Source organism: Calidris pugnax, unplaced genomic scaffold, assembly GCF_001431845.1.
Source record: "Calidris pugnax isolate Ruff unplaced genomic scaffold, ASM143184v1 scaffold138, whole genome shotgun sequence".
NCBI lineage: Eukaryota > Metazoa > Chordata > Aves > Charadriiformes > Scolopacidae > Calidris > Calidris pugnax.
The window spans coordinates 432,960-452,855 of NW_015090858.1; the positions used below are offsets into that span (position 1 = coordinate 432,960).

At 41.2% G+C, this 19,896-nt stretch overlaps 1 protein-coding gene across 1 annotated transcript in view; it reads left to right on the forward strand.

The window, feature by feature from the left end:
* Nucleotides 1-19,896, forward strand: part of DGCR2 (DiGeorge syndrome critical region gene 2) — a 43,337-nt gene that overhangs the window by 15,663 nt on the left and 7,778 nt on the right. The window contains exons 2-5 of the mRNA XM_014943967.1: nt 4,509-4,652; nt 15,437-15,553; nt 16,549-16,759; nt 17,700-17,776. Coding sequence (XP_014799453.1) covers nt 4,509-4,652; nt 15,437-15,553; nt 16,549-16,759; nt 17,700-17,776 — 549 coding nt within the window. The remainder of the gene's footprint in view (nt 1-4,508; nt 4,653-15,436; nt 15,554-16,548; nt 16,760-17,699; nt 17,777-19,896) is intronic.

The following is a 19,896-nucleotide window of genomic DNA, read 5'->3' on the forward strand; positions in this document are numbered from 1 at the left end:
TTCTGTTAGTCAAACAGCTTGTCTGTTTCGTCACTAACTTAGAAAAATAATAGTTGGCGGCTAAAGGAGATGAAGAGTTCTTGTTTGTATGGTACTTTAAATGTATTTATAATCTTTATTTTGGTGTTTGGTAATCAAACACCACTGGTATCAATGGTGTTTGATTAATCTAGTTTCCGACTGTTTTGTAAGTTTTCTTTTAGATTTCAAATGACAGGCCCACAGCTGGCTCTGGCGAGACTTCTTTCGGGTGAGTGACTCCTGGGCAGGATATATTATTTGTTTGTCCTGACAAATTGGTGTTGGGCTTTTTAACCTTCACAAGGCAGTAAGTTTTATCTCGGGTGATATATGAAGCTTGTAGAACCGATACATGGTCTGAACCCGATTTCAGTTTTCCTTCTCCTGTGTAATTTCTCTGTCCTTCGTTGAGAGCAGCGGGGGGAAGATGTGGTGGTTGGTGAGATGGTTGAGGGTTAACCCTCTAGAAGTGCCTGGAGATGATACGAAGAGACTGTATAACACCTTGCTGCTGGAAGTGTTTTCACGTTCTCACACTGCTTGAACTCCGTGATGTTTTGGAATTTTATATTATGTATAGTGCAGAAACCACAATTGCTGCTATTTGCAGTATTTTACGTGCCTCCCTTCTTCCCAGCAAATGCCAGATGAATTTAATTGCTCTAAAATGAGATTGCTATGCTACAGCACAGAATTTAGTAGACTGAAAAGACTGCATCTGATCGTTAAAAGGAGAAAAAAAAAAGCCTTTTATGTTAGAATTTCATATGTGAATCATAACAGTGCTGGTGTAACTTGTCATGTTGTACGTGAACGCTGGAGGTGGTTGCATTTCTATTTTTTCACTCCTGGGCAGTTGTTGATGCCGGTGGCTGATGTTGTGTCGGTGCCTCTGCTGCAGCAGCTGCTCCCTTCGAGCTGAAACTGTGCTATTACGTATTTTCGAACAATATTGAAAATACACAATGTTTCTGCTTCAACAGCTGGTGGAAAATGTGTTTTTAGTGCTGGGAGGTGATAGTTTAAGATAACTTTTTTCCTCATCCTTCCTCACTGCGTTACCATCAGTAGCTATGAACCGTGTGGGATATTGGACTTTAGGGACAGAAGTGGGATGAGTATTTTTGAAACTCTCTTCTTTTGAAGAACTGGAAATCTTATATGGGTGAAAAAAACCATTTTTTTTATTTGGCACAGTCGTGTGTTAAGTGATTACTTGCGTTTCAGGGAAGATGGATGGTTGTGTTGTGTTGTGCTGCTGTTTGCTAGTGCTTGTGTGTCCTCGTGGATCCTGTTCTGCTGCTGGCAGTACCACTTGAGACTGGCTTGAAATGTTTCCATTTTTCTGCTGTTTTGACTTAAAAATAGGCTATCGAAATGAAACGCTTGACAGGGCTGTGGAGACTGGCACTTCTTCTCTGCATCCTCGCCTTCCCTAAATTTTTCTGTTCCCTGGCCGAGTATCTCACAGGTTCATTATAGGCTTCTTTCTATGTTTATGTGTGTATTTAGCCCCTGGAGGCTGCTGCCCTGGCCAGCTGATGGGCTCTGATCTGCTCTGGGAGACTTGATCTGGGCACGTGGGGTGAGGAGACAGTGATGGGAGGTGGCCCTTGCTCTCAGCTGGGGGTTCCTGAGCTGTCACCCGCTGCCGTGTCTTCTCTGGGTGCCCACGGTGGGGCCTTAGTGGAAATCTGTGTCCCATCAGTGGTGAGAGGTTCCCCAAAGAGCTGATCTTCAGCATCGGTCCTCGAGGAGGCCGTTGGTGTGTCCAAAGCCTCCCTGAGCACAGCAGAGAGGGGTCAAATTTTCTCAAGACGGTTGCGTCGTGTTTCTCTCTGTGCTGAACCACACGAAGCAGCACAGGGAAGCAAAACCATTGTGATGAAACTCTTCCAGAAGCTGCCTCATGATTTAGGTAGTTCAGTAACGCGTGGGGACAGGGGCCCTGGGTTTGGGTGGCTCGGGAGGTGTTATTGGCAGTGTTTGCAGAATATGGAGATTTTTCGATTCGCAGTATTTCTTTTTGTGTCACTTTTTTCCCCCCTTCTGCAGTAGCATCGCGTAGCAGTTCCTGTTCCTGGGGCTGCAGTAATCAGAGCATCTCACAGAGCATGGTTTCCATTGGGAACAATCGTTCAGCTGGTTTGAGCGGTGTTTTAATAGAAATGTTTTGTGCTCTTCCATGTATCCACATTCTTCAGAGAGGAGTGTCTGTAACACAGGAAGCAATGACATTACGGCATGTAACTGGCATTTTTTTTTAATGCTCATAATATTGGGATGGAGTCATCCTTTTATCCGAGTCACTCATATGTAATTGTACATGAAATAGTAACAGCGCGTAGGAAATTCTAGAGAGACAGGAATATTCTTTCCTGGTTTTCCCATGCACATGTTGGCTGGTCGTGCTTTCTTGGTGGGTGCTGCCCGGGGAGCCAGAGGGCTGTAGAATAGCTTTTCCTCCCAGGGGGTCTGCCATTAAAATCAAGCAGTAAAAAAAATTAGGAGTTTATTTAAAGTATTGAATTTTGAACTGAATTTTGCGGTAACTGCAGGTGGATGCAATGGGAACCTGGAGCTGGGCTGAGGATGGTCTTTCACGTGTTAAAATATCTCCCACAGGCTCCAGTGTAAATTCTGTACTTGAAACTGCAATGGTAGAACTTCCTAAGAAACCTTCTCTGCCTGCTCACCTTGGGCAAAAGTGGTGAGAAGAGCTGCAGTGATTTACCTGAAGCTTTACCTTTTATTCCCCTAATCAGGGGGAATAAAAGGTTTTATTCCTCCTTTCTCTCTTTGGGCTAAATACATAAATTCAGTTTGTGTTCTGGGGGAAGGAGGAGAAATGATTATGACATAAGCTGGTAGAATATTGTTATTTATTTATTTTTCACGTTTCCCCTGTGCTGGTTCAGTGATGGCTGTTGGGGCTGAGTGGAGCTCTGGGGGGGTGAGAAGCCCCTCGTCTGGCTGGAAGGGCGGTCGTTCCCCTCGTAGTCTGGCAGGTTGGTGGGAATCCTTAGCCCTTCTGTGACCTGAATGTTTGCTCCGAGTAGGTGGTTGCTAAGAGGATGTGCCTGCTTTTATTTTTCTAGAAGAGCAGGTCTGTGTTTTGAAGAGAAACCAGTACTAGAACCGGATTTTAGCCTAACATGGAATTAGAAGCCTGTTATCAATACCCTGTACCAATTACCAGGTGTATGGGTACAGCTTTTATTGAGAGTGCCTGATGACTGGTTTTATTATGCCTCGTCGTGTCTCAGAACAGTGAAGTGTGACCCCTGTCTCGGTCTAGTTTAGAAGTGTGCTTCAAGAAGGCAACAACTGCAATTACATCTCCTTTCTTAGGTTGTAGACTGTGGATGAGAGAACACATACCTGTATTTTGAATTTGCTTTTAGAGATTTCTCCCTGCGAGACAAGTCACCTACTTGATTCTTTCAAAATCAGGGATGAGCATGTTTTACTTTAAAATACTTTTTCTTCCTTTTTTTTTTTTTTTAAAAAAAAAAGTGCTCATTCTCAAACATAACATACCTGGGATTATTGTAGCTATTTTGTGCTAAATTGTTCAAAAATGTTGGTTGGAAAATGGACAACCACCATCCAGAAGAAAGATGGATGGTGATGGTCTGGTGTGACAATGAGCCTATGGATGCTAATGGTGACTTGCAGACCTGCTGTCTGTGAACAACCTTAAAATTATTCACTTGTGGAGACAGAACATTTTTTTCCTCTGTGAAATATTTGGAGGGACACAAAACGAAGCTGAATTATTAGGTTCTGGCATTTGGTAGATGGGATTGGTATAAAAAAGCTTTTGGGGGAAAAGAATATGGTACTTTTTGTAATGCTAATTAGGTGTGACAGTATAATGATAAGTAGGCAGTACTTTGCAGAAGCAGGAACTACATGTTTGCAGATGGTGACAGGTTCTTGTGAAGGATGTGTTCTACTGAGAAACTCCACAAAAAAGCTGAAGCCAGAAAGTGAAAACAGGTTCATGGATATAGTAATTGTTTTACAAACAGTTCTGTGCAATGGCTCTAAATCAGGCTGGACGTTTGGGCAAGTCTGGCGGGTCCTGGCGTACGTGGTGATGGAATGGAGATGGGATTCTGAATTTATTGCCTAATCTAGCACTTAACTACCGTAGCGTATCTTAGTTGAACTTTGGTTCTGAGAAAAGTGAATGAGTAGTCCTCAGTGCCCCTCGAGAAGTAAATGGGTAACGCCGTGGTGATAGCTGCTCACATCGTGTCTTTATCAGGCCCCTTTTACTACGGATGACTGAGAGAATTATTTCCCAAGCACTGGAAGCCAGCCTTCCTGTCTGTTGAAACCACAAACGTGCAGTTTAAAAACGTGGAAGTGATCTCAAACAAAGCAGTTTTTACCAGGCTGAGTTACTGAGTGATACATTACGTGACAGTCGATTAATATATATACAGACCTGCAAGAATAAATAACATTTTCCTACAAAGCACAACCTTCTTCTCCCCTAGAGCTGCGCTGCACGCCGAAGCAGTTCGCCTGCCGGAGCGGGACCATCCAGTGCATCCCTTCCAACTGGCAGTGTGATGGGTGGCCCACCTGCGAGGACGAGAGCGATGAAGTTGACTGTCCAGGTGAGTAAAGCTGAGAAGACCACTCTCCCCAGTACCTTGACTCTTCAGGACGGCTTGCTTATTTTTATTTAAAAGTGGCGATTGTTTGGTAGAGCTGTACCCATTGCTAACAAACTTTGAGTTGGCTTCTCTTTGTTTTGTGCAACTAATGCTACAGTTTTTGTTTGTCTGAGTTACCCTTCCATTCTTACAGTCTGGGTAGGTATCCTGGAGATGAGGAGAGTTTGTTGTCTAAAAAAGCAAATTTCATGACAAGGAAAAAATCATGTTGTGATTAAACCAAAATGACACATAGGCCTGTGGTTAAATTCGGAATGACTGCTCTGATTGTATGAGTGTGTCACTCGGGCTGTGCCGGGTGACTTTGTTGAACTTGGGTAGAGAACGTGTTTTATTGCTCCATGTTCTGATTATGCTTCTTGTGCTCAAGTGGAGAACTTTGCTCTGCCAAACAAGCTGCTGTATTTACTCCTCATAAACTCTTATGGTCGTGCGCTCTCAGGAGCCTCTCAGCAGCAGTGGTTCTCTGCTAAAGCTACTGGATACTGAGCTGGTTTTTTTTATTATGGATATATAATGACAATTTTGAACATTTTCATTTGTTCTTGACAAAGAGGCCAGAGCAATTCTTTTTCTGTGGGTCTTAAAAGTGAAAGGACCTATAATTTTTTTTTTAGCTAAAAGAAAAGAAGCAGGAATCTGAAAGCATGAATTCGACTGGGGCATAATTCAAAACCTTTATCTCTACAGTGTGAATAAATTACATTAAAAAACTGTTTTAAGAAATTCTTTCCCACTAAACTGCTTAATCTGCTTGGGAGAGAAAAACGTGAACTTTGTGGCATTGTCATTGCAGCATTCAGTCTGTCATCATTGTGACTTCTAAGCTGTTTCAGAGAGGTGCTACGAAATAGTAACATTGGTATTTTACAAAAACAAACTCTTCTAAATATTCATATTGTTCTGGTAGAATTAGAGAAGTAGGTCTAACAATCAAACTTTTGAAACTGGTTACCCATCTTCCCAGTGTGTTCTACGCACAAATTATTTAAAGAATGTGTTCAGTGCTCTTTTCTAAAAAGCTTTTGGCTGGTTAGTGTAAGAGTATATATTTGCAGCACAGAGGGAAAAACACCTGTTGGTAGTTTCTTCTGATATTGCAAATTAAGCTGTGTCATTGATATTCTGTTGAAGGATATTCTTTATGATGTGGATGTCTGTTATTCCCCCTTTTTTGCTAACTTTGGCCAAACGTGGAACTAGGGGACCTAATAAATTCTGGAAAAAGCAGAGTCATGTTAATATTTGGATTTACTCAAAAAGCACTGAAGGCTTCACTTGTGAGAATATTGGAACATCGCAAACTATTCTAAATATTCGTATTGTTCTGGTAAAATTAGAGAAGTAGGTCTAACAATCAAACTTTTGAAACTGGTTACCCATCTTCCCAGTGTGTTCTACACACAAATTATTTAAAGAATGTGTTCAGTGCTCTTTTCTAAAAAGCTTTTTGGCTGGTTAGTTTAAGAGTATATATTTGCAGCACAGAGGGAAAAAAAACCTGTTGGTAGTTTCTTCTGATATTGCAAATTAAGCTGTTTCATTGATACTCTGTTGAAGGATATTCTTTATGATGTGGATGTCTGTTATTCCCCTTTTTTTGCTAACTTTGGCCAAACATGGAACTAGGGGACCTAATAAAATTCTGGAAAAATCAGAGTCATGTTAATATTTGGATTTACTCAAAAAGCACTGAAGGCTTCACTTGTGGGAATATTGGAACATCCGCATAAGTAGAAACAGTATTTTTTATCTTTTTTTGTTGCCCAGTGTATTAGTCAGCAATTTAAGCTGTTGCATAGAGGATGCAACAAGTTGATGTTGATTCAGGGACTGGAGTTACAAAGAATATTTGGTATATGGCCAGAAAGCATTTTATAAAAGGACCATTTCTCATAGGTAGGCTCTGCTTTTGTTTGGGGTGTAGGTCTCACTGGACTGGCTGGTCTGAGATGCTGAGAAGAACTTTGAGTTAAGAAAAGAAAGGAGACCCATGGGAGAGACTTGGTTCATCGCCATGTCTGTACGCAGGAAGAGGAGAATAATATACATAAAGGATTTTTGAAACTGGTTACCCATCTTCCCAGTGTGTTCTACGCACAAATTATTTAAAGAATGTGTTCAGTGCTCTTTTCTAAAAAGCTTTTTGGCTGGTTAGTTTAAGAGTATATATTTGCAGCACAGAGGGAAAAACACCTGTTGGTAGTTTCTTCTGATATTGCAAATTAAGCTGTTTCATTGATACTCTGTTGAAGGATATTCTTTATGATGTGGATGTCTGTTATTCCCCTTTTTTTGCTAACTTTGGCCAAACATGGAACTAGGGGACCTAATAAAATTCTGGAAAAATCAGAGTCATGTTAATATTTGGATTTACTCAAAAAGCACTGAAGGCTTCACTTGTGGGAATATTGGAACATCCGCATAAGTAGAAACAGTATTTTTTATCTTTTTTTGTTGCCCAGTGTATTAGTCAGCAATTTAAGCTGTTGCATAGAGGATGCAACAAGTTGATGTTGATTCAGAGACTGGAGTTACAAAGAATATTTGGTATATGGCCAGAAAGCATTTTATAAAAGGACCATTTCTCATAGGTAGGCTCTGCTTTTGTTTGGGGTGTAGGTCTCACTGGACTGGCTGGTCTGAGATGCTGAGAAGAACTTTGAGTTAAGAAAAGAAAGGAGACCCATGGGAGAGACTTGGTTCATCGCCATGTCTGTACGCAGGAAGAGGAGAATAATATACATAAAGGATACTAGAGGGGGAAAATGATGGACAGCGTAGGGAAGGAAAGTATTCCACTTGATGAGAAGAGTAATTGGATAAGTAATTGGTGAAAAGGCTGCGCTCGGTAGAGCAGCCAGAGCTGGGTGTGGTGTTTATGAAAGAACTGAGATATTTGCACAGTAATGCAAGGAGTGTAGCCAGCAAACCAGAGGAACAAGAACTACTGGTGTAGAACGTAAAAACTCTTTATACCTGCAACAAAACACTGGTGGGATAGCGTTGTGACCTGAAATGGGTGGTGAAGGGCAGGTGCTACTCAGAACTGTCAAGAGTAAGGACAGGCTGGTGTGCATGTGAATAGCGTGCTGGGGTATAAAAAGGAACAGTATGAATGAAAGAAATCTGAGGCCAGAAGTTTGGAAGAGCATGGTTTTCTTAATGCTGGGGAAAACAACATGTATGTGACCAGTCAGAGGAGAGACTAAGTCCTGGGGCGCTGACTGGAGAACTGCTGCTAAGAATAGTAGCACAGAGTCTTACTCAGGAGTGACAACTTTCTTATTTGGCCACTGAATTAACAAGAAATGATGCAGCTTTAAATTTAGAAAATAGCTTTGGATTTAGATGAGCAATCGTGGGATGATTCAGCTCAATTTAAATACATTTTAATTAAGGTTCTTATTTCAATAAAGGCAGACCGAACGCTAAAAGAACTAGTTAGTGAAGCCACCGGGACTTGTGAAACTTGGAGAATTAAAATATCTTTAAATTAAAAGGTATGAAATCTCTCTGAAGCGTGAAAAGAAAGCTTGCAAGAAAGGGCTCTGAGCCTGGTTGGGAAGCTTGTTACTTTTCAGCCTTTGAGCTACTAATGGCACACTCCAGCGTGAGCAGCTCGGAAGAGATCAATGGTGGTGCATTAGGGTTTGGTGGCGAAGGTGTGTTTCAGTGGCTACTTAGTCATGGTGCTATTTTCAAGGGTTTAGTACAAAGCCATCGTAAGTTACTTGGCACTGTTGGTCAAACTCACCTTTTTTAGGTCTGATTGAATTCGTGTTAGTAAGAAAGCTCCTTTATTAAAAATAAGAGGATCATTAATTAATAAATTATGTCTCTTTTCAGAATGAACATTTAAAACATGGAATTCCTTTCAGTCCCAAACTTGTGATGTGTTAAGTGCTGTTCCCCTGCTCTTCCCACCAGGCATGCAAATGAGAGTGGAGTCTGCAGCAGTGATTACCCTCAGTCCCTCTCTCTGCTGGAATAAAGCTGTTGGCTCTTTGCTCTTGGGAGCATCCTAAAAATTGCTGGGGGGGATGGTTATGTAGCATGTGCCCACAGCTCTTTTCTACTTAACCAGTGGAGGCTCATGAAATTTGTGTACTGTTCCATACCAACAGTAATTGGTCCTAAAAATAGTTTATCCCAAAGTGACATATTCTGTGAAATGGTAGAAATAGGCATTAATATATTAAAAAATATCTTTCCCGCTTTCACAAATGGGAATTTATTATTTCTACTCACTTCCTCTTACATTTCTATGCAAGTAATTGAAGTAACTTCTCCTCCTTTATAAAAGTTCTGTATTGCAGAGGCCGTTCTTCTTGCGGGTTTCAGTTTGCCTTTTACTGCTCATGGGATTTCCAGCTTTGCTTCTACCAGAACGTCAGATCAGCTTCTCCAAATATCCTGCATTCTTCAGAGGCCTTATGGTCACCACTCCTGGGCAGCAGCACCAGTGGAGCAGGGTTTGGTAGAGCTCTGGCTGGTTCCCCGTGTTTTGGTCTTATGCTACAGGCTCGATGTTTGTTTCTCTTCTGTATGAGCAGAGAACGGATGTCTGAAATTCCCATCCCATCAGTTTTTTCAGCTTGCAATTATATTGTTGATCGTTCTGTTTCCTTAATTTATTTGGTTTTTTTGAAAACTGGAAATTTTCCCAGGAGTCAGTGATCTGGTTGTGCCATCAGCTGTCCTTGGGCTTCTCCCAGCATCTGCATTTGAAAACCTTCAGCTCACTCTCCCTGCAGTGCACCCCCTCACCTCATGCCACGCTCTTCCTCTGTGAGGTATTTCTCAGTACTGTTTCCTCAACCTGCTTGATCAGAAACAAGAACACTGGAAAGTTTCAGGGAACTGAGTTCTTACAGGTTTTTTTCCTCTCCCTGAGCCCGAGGTCCCACTCAGCACTGGGCAGCTGCCTGCCCTGGCGCTGGTCCTGGGCCAGCAGTGGCCAGTGGTAGCATGAGCAGGTTCCATGGCAAACAGTACGGTTTTCCATGGTTTTATGTTGAGATTGGGAGCTTAATTTCATAGAGAACCAATCTTGCTAGGAAGCTCACTGTAAATGCTGATTTGAGCAGTGTCCTCTTGTACGGTGTCCTTAAGGACTTCCCCAGGTACTGTCCTGGGGAGAAGTGTGCAGCCTGGAGGTCACTTGCCCCAGTACAAACAGTATTTCATCTTTGAGTCTGCAAAGTCTCCTTCCTGGAGCCAGCTGAAGGTATGGCAGGAGCCGATAAAGCAGCAGCTGTAGCATGTTGTTTTACAGGGATCATAATCAGCTTCGTGTTTTGTTTTGCCAAGGTTATCGTTTGGTTGAAGTGACTGTTGACATTTGTGCACTTTTTAGTACATCTCTTTTTTTTTTTTAAAGCTAGATAATAATGATAAAAACCTCTGATGGTTTCCACACCTTTTCTGAGCCTTTGCTGAACTCCTGGATGATGCATCCTTTTTACCCTGCTTCGTGGTGTTTAAATTATAAGCTCTTTACTGCCAGTCTATCACTTTGAATAGTGCTCAGCACAGCAGGATGCTGTTCTGGGTTGGCATTTATTTCCCAGCATAATGCAATTGATAACCCGAAGCGTGAAGTTGCTTGATCTGAGAAGAATCACTCCTCTCTGGGGACTTCTGAATTGTATTTCCAAATCTTTAGGCACAAAACTGGATTTAATCCTCAAGTTCTGTCACCTCTCAAATTACCAGATGGAATTAAAAGCTTTCCAAGCTTTTAGTAGGTAATATGCTGGACAGAAAATTTGAAGCTTAGGGGACAAGGCAGCTTTTTATGTCAATTTTGAGAATCTGTGTGTTTAAACAGAAGAAACTCCAATCTTGGAACAAATACGATGTGACAAGACCTAGTTGTTTCACAAACAGTTTAATTTTGACATAATTTGACGTAATCCATCCATCCTTGTGGAGGGGTTGGTTTGAGTGATTTGTTGTCTGTGACACAATAACTCTGGAAACCAGTTCAACTTCCCAAAATCCAATATTTGCCCTTTATGAGTCCTGACCCTACAAGGACCTCTCTCTTTATTACGCTTGGTGTCTTCTGTCTGCCTGCCTTTTTTTGGTGCCAGGCAGACCCCAGTGCATGCGGCAGATTGCGGTTTCTCTTTCAGCTCCTCCGAACGCGGTTTTCCATGTGGTGCCCTGTTTCTCCCCCATGCAGTGCTGTCAGCACACGTACGGTCTGGCCTGTTCCCGCCTCGGCTGGTGCCAGCTCTCCCTTTTGTGTGGCCTCAGCTCACGGTCTGTTTGCACCACTTGGCTTTTTTGCTTCCTTTTACTTGGTCCGAATGATGGAGGCACCAAAGGGGATGAAAAAGGAGGTTTCTGCTCTGCTTGTGTGCTCAGCTTCCCCTAATGAGACACCAGGCGTCAGGGCTGCTGAGATCCTGTGGATCCATGGAGCAGTCTCCATGGATGTACATGGAAGAGTATGGACAATGCAACTGAATTCCTTCCAGCCTCTAGGAATAATGGGCAAATTCATATTTCTTTCAAAATTAAACTTGACTGCGTTTGTCCCCTCCTTTTTTTTCTGTGTCCCCAACAGGAACAGCAAAACCTGCATGACTGGCACAAAGCTTTTCCTGTGAGTTAGTGCTAATTTGACTAGAAGGTAGTTAGAAACGTGAGCAAAACTTCTTCCCCTCCTGATCTCTTCATTTTTCTTCTAAACTGTTTTGATTCAGAATTGAAAAAGTTTACCCATGTAAAATGCAGTAGGAGCCATCCAGCACGGCAAACTTCCATGCTGAAGTGGTAGCATGACATTTTAAACAACTGAAAATAGTCACAGAATCAGCGGTGTTGGACAACTGTCTTGGTGTATCCCACTGTACTTGGGCTGTAATTGTGGTAGAGAGAATGAGATGGCAGCTGTAAATTGGAAGGAGCTGGGTGAATGCTAACGATGTTTTGATCCATTTGGAAACAGGTGGAAGGATGCTCCTGTCCATCACACTATAGTATTCGAGGGGAGAAAATAAATTGATCGTGGCAAACTTCCATGCTGAAGTGGTAGCTTGATGTTTTAAACAACTGAAAATGGTCACTGAATCGGTGGTGTTGGACAATTGTCTTGATGTATCCCACTGTACTTGGGCTGTAATCGTGGTAGAGAGAATGAGATGGCAGCTGTAAATTGGAAGGAGCTGGGTGAATGCTAATGATGTTTTGATCCGTTTGGAAACAGGTGGGAGGATGCTCGTGTCCATCACACCATAGTATTCGAGGGGAGAAAATAAATTGATCCCCATGAATTTTCCCTTGAACCCGTTCTGCTCTTTTCCCCACCAACTAACAAATAAATTGCGTTTCTGTTATAATTGTATGAAGTCAAATGAAGCAGACCTAGCTGTCTCAGCTAGTAAAAATATTACTGTTGCTGTTATTGTTTGTTGTTGTAGTATCTGGAACAATAAAGGTTTCAGAAAACAGCTGATCTTCCAAAATTTGATGGCTTTCAGCATAGTAAGTATGCACACAAGCAATAAAAATTATGGCTTTTCTTTTCTGAAACACTCAAACATGGTTAGGTTGTGATCTTCTGGGTTAGGTTATCTTAACACTTAGTCTATGCCACTATTATTTTTAAAGATAAAAATATTTTTATAAAGGAAGCAGGAACAGCAAAGTCCATAGAAAGTACTGAGTATTGAGAAAGTACAATCAAAACCCAGTCCAGTGACACCTTTGCCACCAGAGCCTGCAATGGCTTTTCCTGGCAGTGGAGTGGCTTAGAGGCTTGTTAGAATCCTTCTTCATTGCCCTGGAAAAACTTGTCATTGTTGCTTTTCTCAGAGACCAAAAATTCAGGTAATTTTCCCTTGAACCCGTTCTTCTCTTTTCCCCACCAACTGACAAATAAATTGCGTTTGTGTTATAATTGTATGAAGTCAAATGAAATAGACCTAGCTGTCTTGGCTAGTAAAAATATTACTTTTGCTGTTATTGTTTGTTGTTGTAGTATCTGGAACAATAAAGGTTTCAGAAAACAGCTGATCTTCCAAAATTTGATGGCTTTCAGCATAGTAAGTATGCACACAAGCAATAAAAATTATGGCTTTTCTTTTCTGAAACACTCAAACATGGTTAGGTTGTGATCTTCTGGGTTAGGTTATCTTAACACTCAGTCCATGTCACTATTATTTTTAAAGATAAAAATATTTTTATAAAGGAAGCAGGAACAGCAAAGTACATAGAAAATTCTTCTGCAAAGTATTGAGAAAGTACAATCAAAACCCAGTCCAGTGACAACTTTGCCAGCAGAGCCTGCAATGGCTCTTCCTGGCAGTGGAGTGGCTTAGAGGCTTGTTAGAATCCTTCTTCATTGCCCTGGAAAAACTTGTCATTGTTGCTTTTCTCGGAGACCAAAAATTCAGGTCAAATAGGAGCAATTTACTATTTGAAGAGCACTGGTTTATTAAGCCGCTGACAGTGTCGGGTTGAAGGAGAAGTGACTGGTGGTGAAGGAGAAGTTCCAGTGGTGAGTCCTTGCCCATGGCAGATGCCGACGAGTGACCGAGTGTCCTGCTCCTGGGTGAGGACCCATTGAACACCCTTTGTGGGGGATCTCTGTAGCTATTTTTCAAAGCATCTGGCATAAATTCCATCAATTTAAGAAGCTAGCCCAAGTAACCCTTTCTTAACCTCATGTGTTAAAACCCCTGAACTTCTGGTTTATTCCTAGGGGAGGTAAATTGTTAAGTCCTCGTGGGCGTTCTCTTTAGCCGCAGAGGGTCAGCCATATGGTGTTGCATCTGCTCTCACTTCTGAAAGGGAACTAATTCCTTGTGCATTTGGTTCTTACTGGTTCTTTGGGTTTAGTTGTTGCCATTTAATGCCATGGGAAAATAGAGCTTCCTGTGCTGAGCTCGGTTCCTCTTTGATAAAGCATTTTACATTAGTTAGCGCTATTTTTAAAGTCTTACTATAATTAAAGATCTGCTTTTTTTAGTGTCTCAGTATCACTCTGAAAATCATAGTGTAAATACTGCTGCTGAACCGTTAGGATTAAGAACAGTCAAAATCTAAAACTAAAAATAGATTGGCCTTTAAAGTAATAAAAAATAATCAGTGATCTTCACTGTCAAATTATTTTAGCGTTTTGTGGCCTTTGAATCGTACGCTAACTGAACCTCTTGGCACTAACTTCTTGCCTGTGATAAATAGCGTATTCTAATATTGAACAGTAGAATTACTGCTTTATTCCTGTAGGGCCAGTGAGTGTATTATGCACAGCCGTTTCTTAATGGGTGATCTCTATAGACTTGTAATTCCTGGGATAACGTGATAATTAAATATCCTTTGCTTATCCCATTAACCCAGGGCAAACTGAGTATGCCAGAGCGAGACGGATGCGAAGCTACTCTGCTCTTCCTGACCTACAGCTACTGATTTTTTTGCTCTTTGGTGCTAACACTTGTTCCAAGGAGTGCATTATGTGATGATGGGTCTTCTGGAGGTCTTTCCCTCCGGATAACAGACCGAGCAGTCTCCAACTCTGAGTTTAAATTCTCATGAAATTGCTGTGGACCTTTTGCTTTTTAAACATAGTCTGGAAGGAGAAAGCTTTATTGATGTAGTTTTGAATATTTTTCCAACAGATGTAGTTAAACCTGTTGAAGAAGACTATGTAGCCCCTCTTTATTTGAAACTATGCCTGGTTTATTAGGTTTATCTAGGCTTAATAGAGCTAATCAGCTTTAAAGGAAAATAAGCTGATCTTTTGTATAGAAATGAATGTCTGCATCACTCTTTGTGCTGGTTAAACTCTTACTACATTTAAGAACATCTAGTGGTATTAAATAACTAGATATTTCTAATGCTTAAATTCTTGGGTTCTTCATTTTTCTCTTTTTGAGGTTAATCCCTTGTTTCCAGATTAGCCTTCCTTGGTGCTCATCTGTGTCTTTCTCAAAGGTTTCTCCCCACCACCTACCTAGGACCTTGCTGGTTCTGCTGCCTCCGGCCCATCCTGCAGCATCTCCATCTGAGCTGTCTGCTCCTTATCTCCCCCAGTAGGGATGTGGAGCCCTTCAGCTCCTTTTCTGGAATAACACCGTGCACTGGGCTCTTCCAAAGTTATCGAATCCAGTTGTCACCTAAACCAGTGAAAAGCCCTGGCACTAAGATGAGGGTGTCTAAGGTTTTGTGTTTCAGAAATACCGAGCTAACATTTCCTTCAGAAGCTTGTTCTTCTGGCTGAAGATAGGTTTCCTCTCCTGGTTTTAATTTTGTCCTAGATCTCAGAGAATGTGTTGGGAAATGTATTGGAGGAACTGTTTGAAATCCTCGAACACACAACAGCGAAACAGAGCAGCTGGAGAGTGGGCAGTTCCGTAAACGGGAACCGGTAAAATGCACTGGGGATGATGCATTTGCTGCAGCGACTGAGACGATGAGCGTCGCGTCCTGTGTGCAACTGCAGGCTCTTGAGAATCTGCCAAAATATTTCGCTTACTCTGCAGGACTCGTGTAATGGCTTGTTTGGTTCTTTGCAATTGTAGGTGTTTTGGTTATGTACTGTGTAAAATGACCAAGCTGTTACTGCAGGGATCTACCATCTCCGTTTCCCTGACTGTGCTACTTACCGCATATGTCTGGAATTAAAACCCAGAGAAAGCTTAAAAGGTAGTCTGCCTCTGCTTGCATTGTTGGCCAGTTCTGACTGTTCCTTCTGGTCCCCACCTTGACAGGGGACCAGCGAACCTACCATGGGAAGGAGAGTGTGGACTCCAGGCACGGCCGGGGGAGAGGAGGGGAGACAACCCGCTTCCACACCGTCAACGTGGCGCAGCCTGTCCGATTTAGCAGTAAGTTGCAGACTGGGAAATCTGGGCCATCTTGCTGCTAATTAATTTAGCAATTTAGGCTTTATTTTTTTTTTAAAGAGAAATTAAGATTGTATGTCATTATTTGATGATAAAGATCACTGTGTCTGAAGGGAACAAAGAGACTCAAGAGAGGGAACTCTGTGAATGCACGTGACGAACGTGAAACAGTTTGTGAAATTAAAGTTCCTTTCTTAGGAGTTGTGCAAAATCAATATCACAAATGCAGGTGCTAAAGTTGTATTTCATGTCTGTTTTAAATTTCCCCTGCCTTTCTCTGATTCTGTTACCCAGCACCCCTGAGAATGCCAGGCAAAAGCCCGAGGGCCTGTTCCATCTAGGAATGGCTCAAGGCATTGAGTGAATGGAGGGAAGGCAGAGGCAGCCAGTCATGGTCACTTCTTATTCCTAAAGACCCGCCTTGCAATGAAGTTTTTCCAAAGCAAACTATTGCCCCAGAACCCTCCCAAACTAGTGATTGACTGTGAGAGCAGGATTATGTGAATACTACTGAGCCTGTTGGTGAAAGTAGGTCGAAAACTTCACAGCATTTGGGTGTATTTCTAACCACCTGATAGAGAGGCAGATTCATTAAATTGGCCACCTCCTGGTTTTCTCTTCCTGCTTCTTGCTGCTTGTTTTGACTTGGATTGATCGAGCGGATTTGATTTATAAAGATGTGCAGGGAAATATCTTCCACAGTAGATCATCAGTCTTAATTAAAGACTTTAAAGGCTGTTGCAGCACAATGAAACATTACTAGGAGTTGCATCTTTTTAAATATGTTTTTAAAAAACTTTATCAAAAGCTGTAGTAAAGCCTTTTGTGATCTGTCAGGCGTGTGTCTCCTGGGGGGGTGAAGCATATGCGGTACGTTGTGTGTACACGTTGCGTTGTCATAAACTGATTAGGATGCATTATCTTAAAGGTCCTAATTTGGGGGGAATGGTTTCCCTTCTATCCTTCATGTTTCCTAGGAAAGTGCCCAACAGGGTGGCATCACTATGAGGGCACAGCCAGCTGTTACAGGGTGTATCTGAACGGGGAGAACTACTGGGACGCCGTGCAGACATGTCAGCGGGTGAACGGGTCCCTCGCCACCTTCACGGCAGACCAGGAGCTGCGCTTCATCCTGGCCCAGGAGTGGGACTTGGAGGAAAAGACATTCGTGAGGAAGGACCAGCGCAGGTGAGTAGGAAGGAGAGGACAGAGATCTCATGGTTTCTGTGTGACACAAATACTGTTAGTTCTATTTCCTTAGACAATGTACTGGTAAAACTGACTTCAGGTATGAGCCTGCTGGTTGACTGTTTGGCAGTGCCCATCTGCATTTTAGCTTTTAATTAACATTAACAGACAGGCAACAATTCCACAGAGTCTTTTTTTGCTTCAGGCTGTCTCTGCAGCTTTGCCAGTATTCCAGAACTGCAGCAGGACAGGTGGATTGTACAATGACTTACTGCTGCCCTGCCTTGTACCAAAATAATATTTCTTTAATTTTTTCAACAGAACTTTTGTTTCTGCTAACTACCAGTAGCTCTGACAAAGGCTTCGAGTTTGAGATAAGAATGAAGTAAAAACCATTTTGAGTTGAAGAACTGCGTTCCGGTGGCTTTAGATATTTTATTTTGTTAGTTCACAACAAACAGTATTTCTTTTTTTTTCTATCTGTTTTTTCTGTCAGTCTGGTGGCCTGCCATGGCAAGTCTCCAGCAGGGGTTCAGTACCCATGGAGCTCTGTCTCCGGAGAGTTCCATGGTTTCATCCCTAATAGTCTTACTTAAGTTGTATATATATTTATAAAATATTTGACTTCTGGATGTTTTTGTGGGGGTTTTGGCTTTGAGAAATTGAAGTGCTACCATAACAATAGAATAAGGTGCTCATTTTAAATACAAATAAAAGACACGGTGAGTTATCATTTGTAAACATAGAAAACTATCAAGTATTTTCCACTATTCCCCAGTTGTAGTCTCTGTGTTGCCAACATGTGGGCTGAAATGTTAAGGAAAAAATCACCAGAATGTTTTCAAAGTTAGTTTTTAACTATAAAGACATTGGAAGGTTCTGTATAATTTATTTTAATTTGCTAGTATGTATCTTTAGAGTCTTTTTTTCTTTTTTGTAGGTTCTGGGTGGGATATCAGTATGTGATCACCAATCGAAATCACTCCCTAGAAGGTCACTGGGAAGTAGCCTATAAAGGTAGGGCTCTCTAATTATTACTTAATTAAATGGCCTGTGGAAACTGACTTAAAGCATTAATATTACTTACAAGAACAACATCACTTCCTTCAGTGATGGTGTTGAAATAATGTGGGGGAACTGCTTTGCTTTACTGTATCAGAAGAGTTTAATACTTGATACACGTGCCTTATTTTCAAGTGTAAGAAGTTCCATAGTTTTTCACATCAACGTCTTGTGGAAAGAACACATTTTTCAGTTTATTTGGTCGTTGCCCTTGATTAAGCCCAGGAAAAGGACACGTGGTTTCTTGTTCATGCCTTATTTTCAAGTATAAGAAGTTTCATAGTTTTTCACATCAGCGTCTTGTGGAAAGAACTTTTTCAGTGTATTTGGTCTTTGCCCAGGAAAAGGACACGTGGTTTCTTGTTCTTTGTGGTGAGTGTCCAGATGAACTGCTGATTCCTGATTCTAATCCTTGCACAGACTGGGATAGGATACTTGAGGGTTTTAGCTTTTTAAAAATTGGTAGATTTTTATGTACTTAAACAAAATAATCTTGAATTTTGCAGAATTACTCAGTTTTTATTTTAAAGTATTTCAGATAGTTTACTGAAACCAAGAGAAAATTTGCCTGAACCCAGAAATAAAACCCAGTTTATATGAAAAACCGCACATTAATCTAGTAGGCATCACTGGCGGAACTTTTTCAATTGCAAAACAAGCAGCTCCCTCTGCTGAAAATGCAAAGTTACATTTCTATAGCTTTTATTTTTTACTAATTCAGTTGATGGATTCGTTAAGAGTTCATATAATGACTTTAAGATTATGTGTAGAACTGAATGTCTACATGCTGTACTGGTTTAGGTAATGGAAAATTTAGAGAAAAGAGGGTTTTTTTTTTTAAGCTTTGAATTCCAGTGTAGCATTTGAAAGCTAATCTGAATAATTTTCTTATTGTGTACAATTTTCAGTAATGGAAAGTCTGGAAGGAATTAAGGACAGGTACATAATTACAAACAGAATTTTGTGAAATGGTTGGGTCTTGAAAAATGCTTCTTGCGACACATGGGAAGGAGTAGAACACTGTGTAGCTTCCTAGTGACAGTATTTGTTCACTGTGCTGCCATGTTCAAAAACAGTGATTTCTTTTGTGACTTAAGTGAATGGGGTTGGCTGAATATTCAGAGGAAACTGCTTGTAGAGGCAGGAACATTCTCATTAGGTCCTTAAAGTAAAGGACATAAAGATGCCTTTGGACAGCAAGAGGAAAGGAGGGAGGAAGTTCCAGCTTTTTCTCATAATAGTAATTTTTGATCTGGACCAAACTGTTTATATAGGTAGGCTTCTCCTGTGAAAGCCCAAGAAAAAAACACAACTTTCTCCTTAAAAGGACCTTTCTGTGCTGTTTGGGAAGTTGCCTGCACTGCCCTCTGCTGACAAGATGTTTACTACCAGGGAGACAAGTTATACAAAATCACGATACCAGTTTTTTATCATAAGTTTTATTTAATTTGATGTATTATATAAACATAAGCTTTCTAAATGCCATGTAGTCTTTTGTTTGCAATCCTTTTATTTAATAAAGGGATACCTATATAAAATAAAATACAGAATAGCATCCCGAAGCTTCTGAAAGGTTTTACTTAAGTTTCATTGACTTGTAGTGAGACAGACCCTGAATTCCTATTATCTGTCTGAAAAAGTGATTTAGTGTCCTGTAGTTTGGAAATCTTAATCCATTTTAAAGTTATAAAATGCCCTCAACACTTCTTGCAGTATGAGGTACCAAACTGGGTATCACTTTTTCATATTGCTAAAAAGCCCTGGTTAGCCCAGGGCTAAAAAGCCCTTGGATACAAAAGGAGACATTGAAAGTGTGAAACAGCTTCCCCTCTAGGCTTTTTCATACTGCTAAAAAGCCCAGGTGTTAAAAGCTTCGGATACAAAAGGAGACATTGAAAGTGTGAAACAGCTTCCCCTCTAGTGCCAGAGGCGATGGGGTACGTGAGTGTACAAGGCTCTCACTTACACCAGTGGTTTGTATGTTTTATATGCTTGTGATTCTTGTTTTAATAAGACAAGGCGTATACAAATTTGGAATGGATCAGCTAGTTTAAGTAAATGTTCTTCCCCTTTAC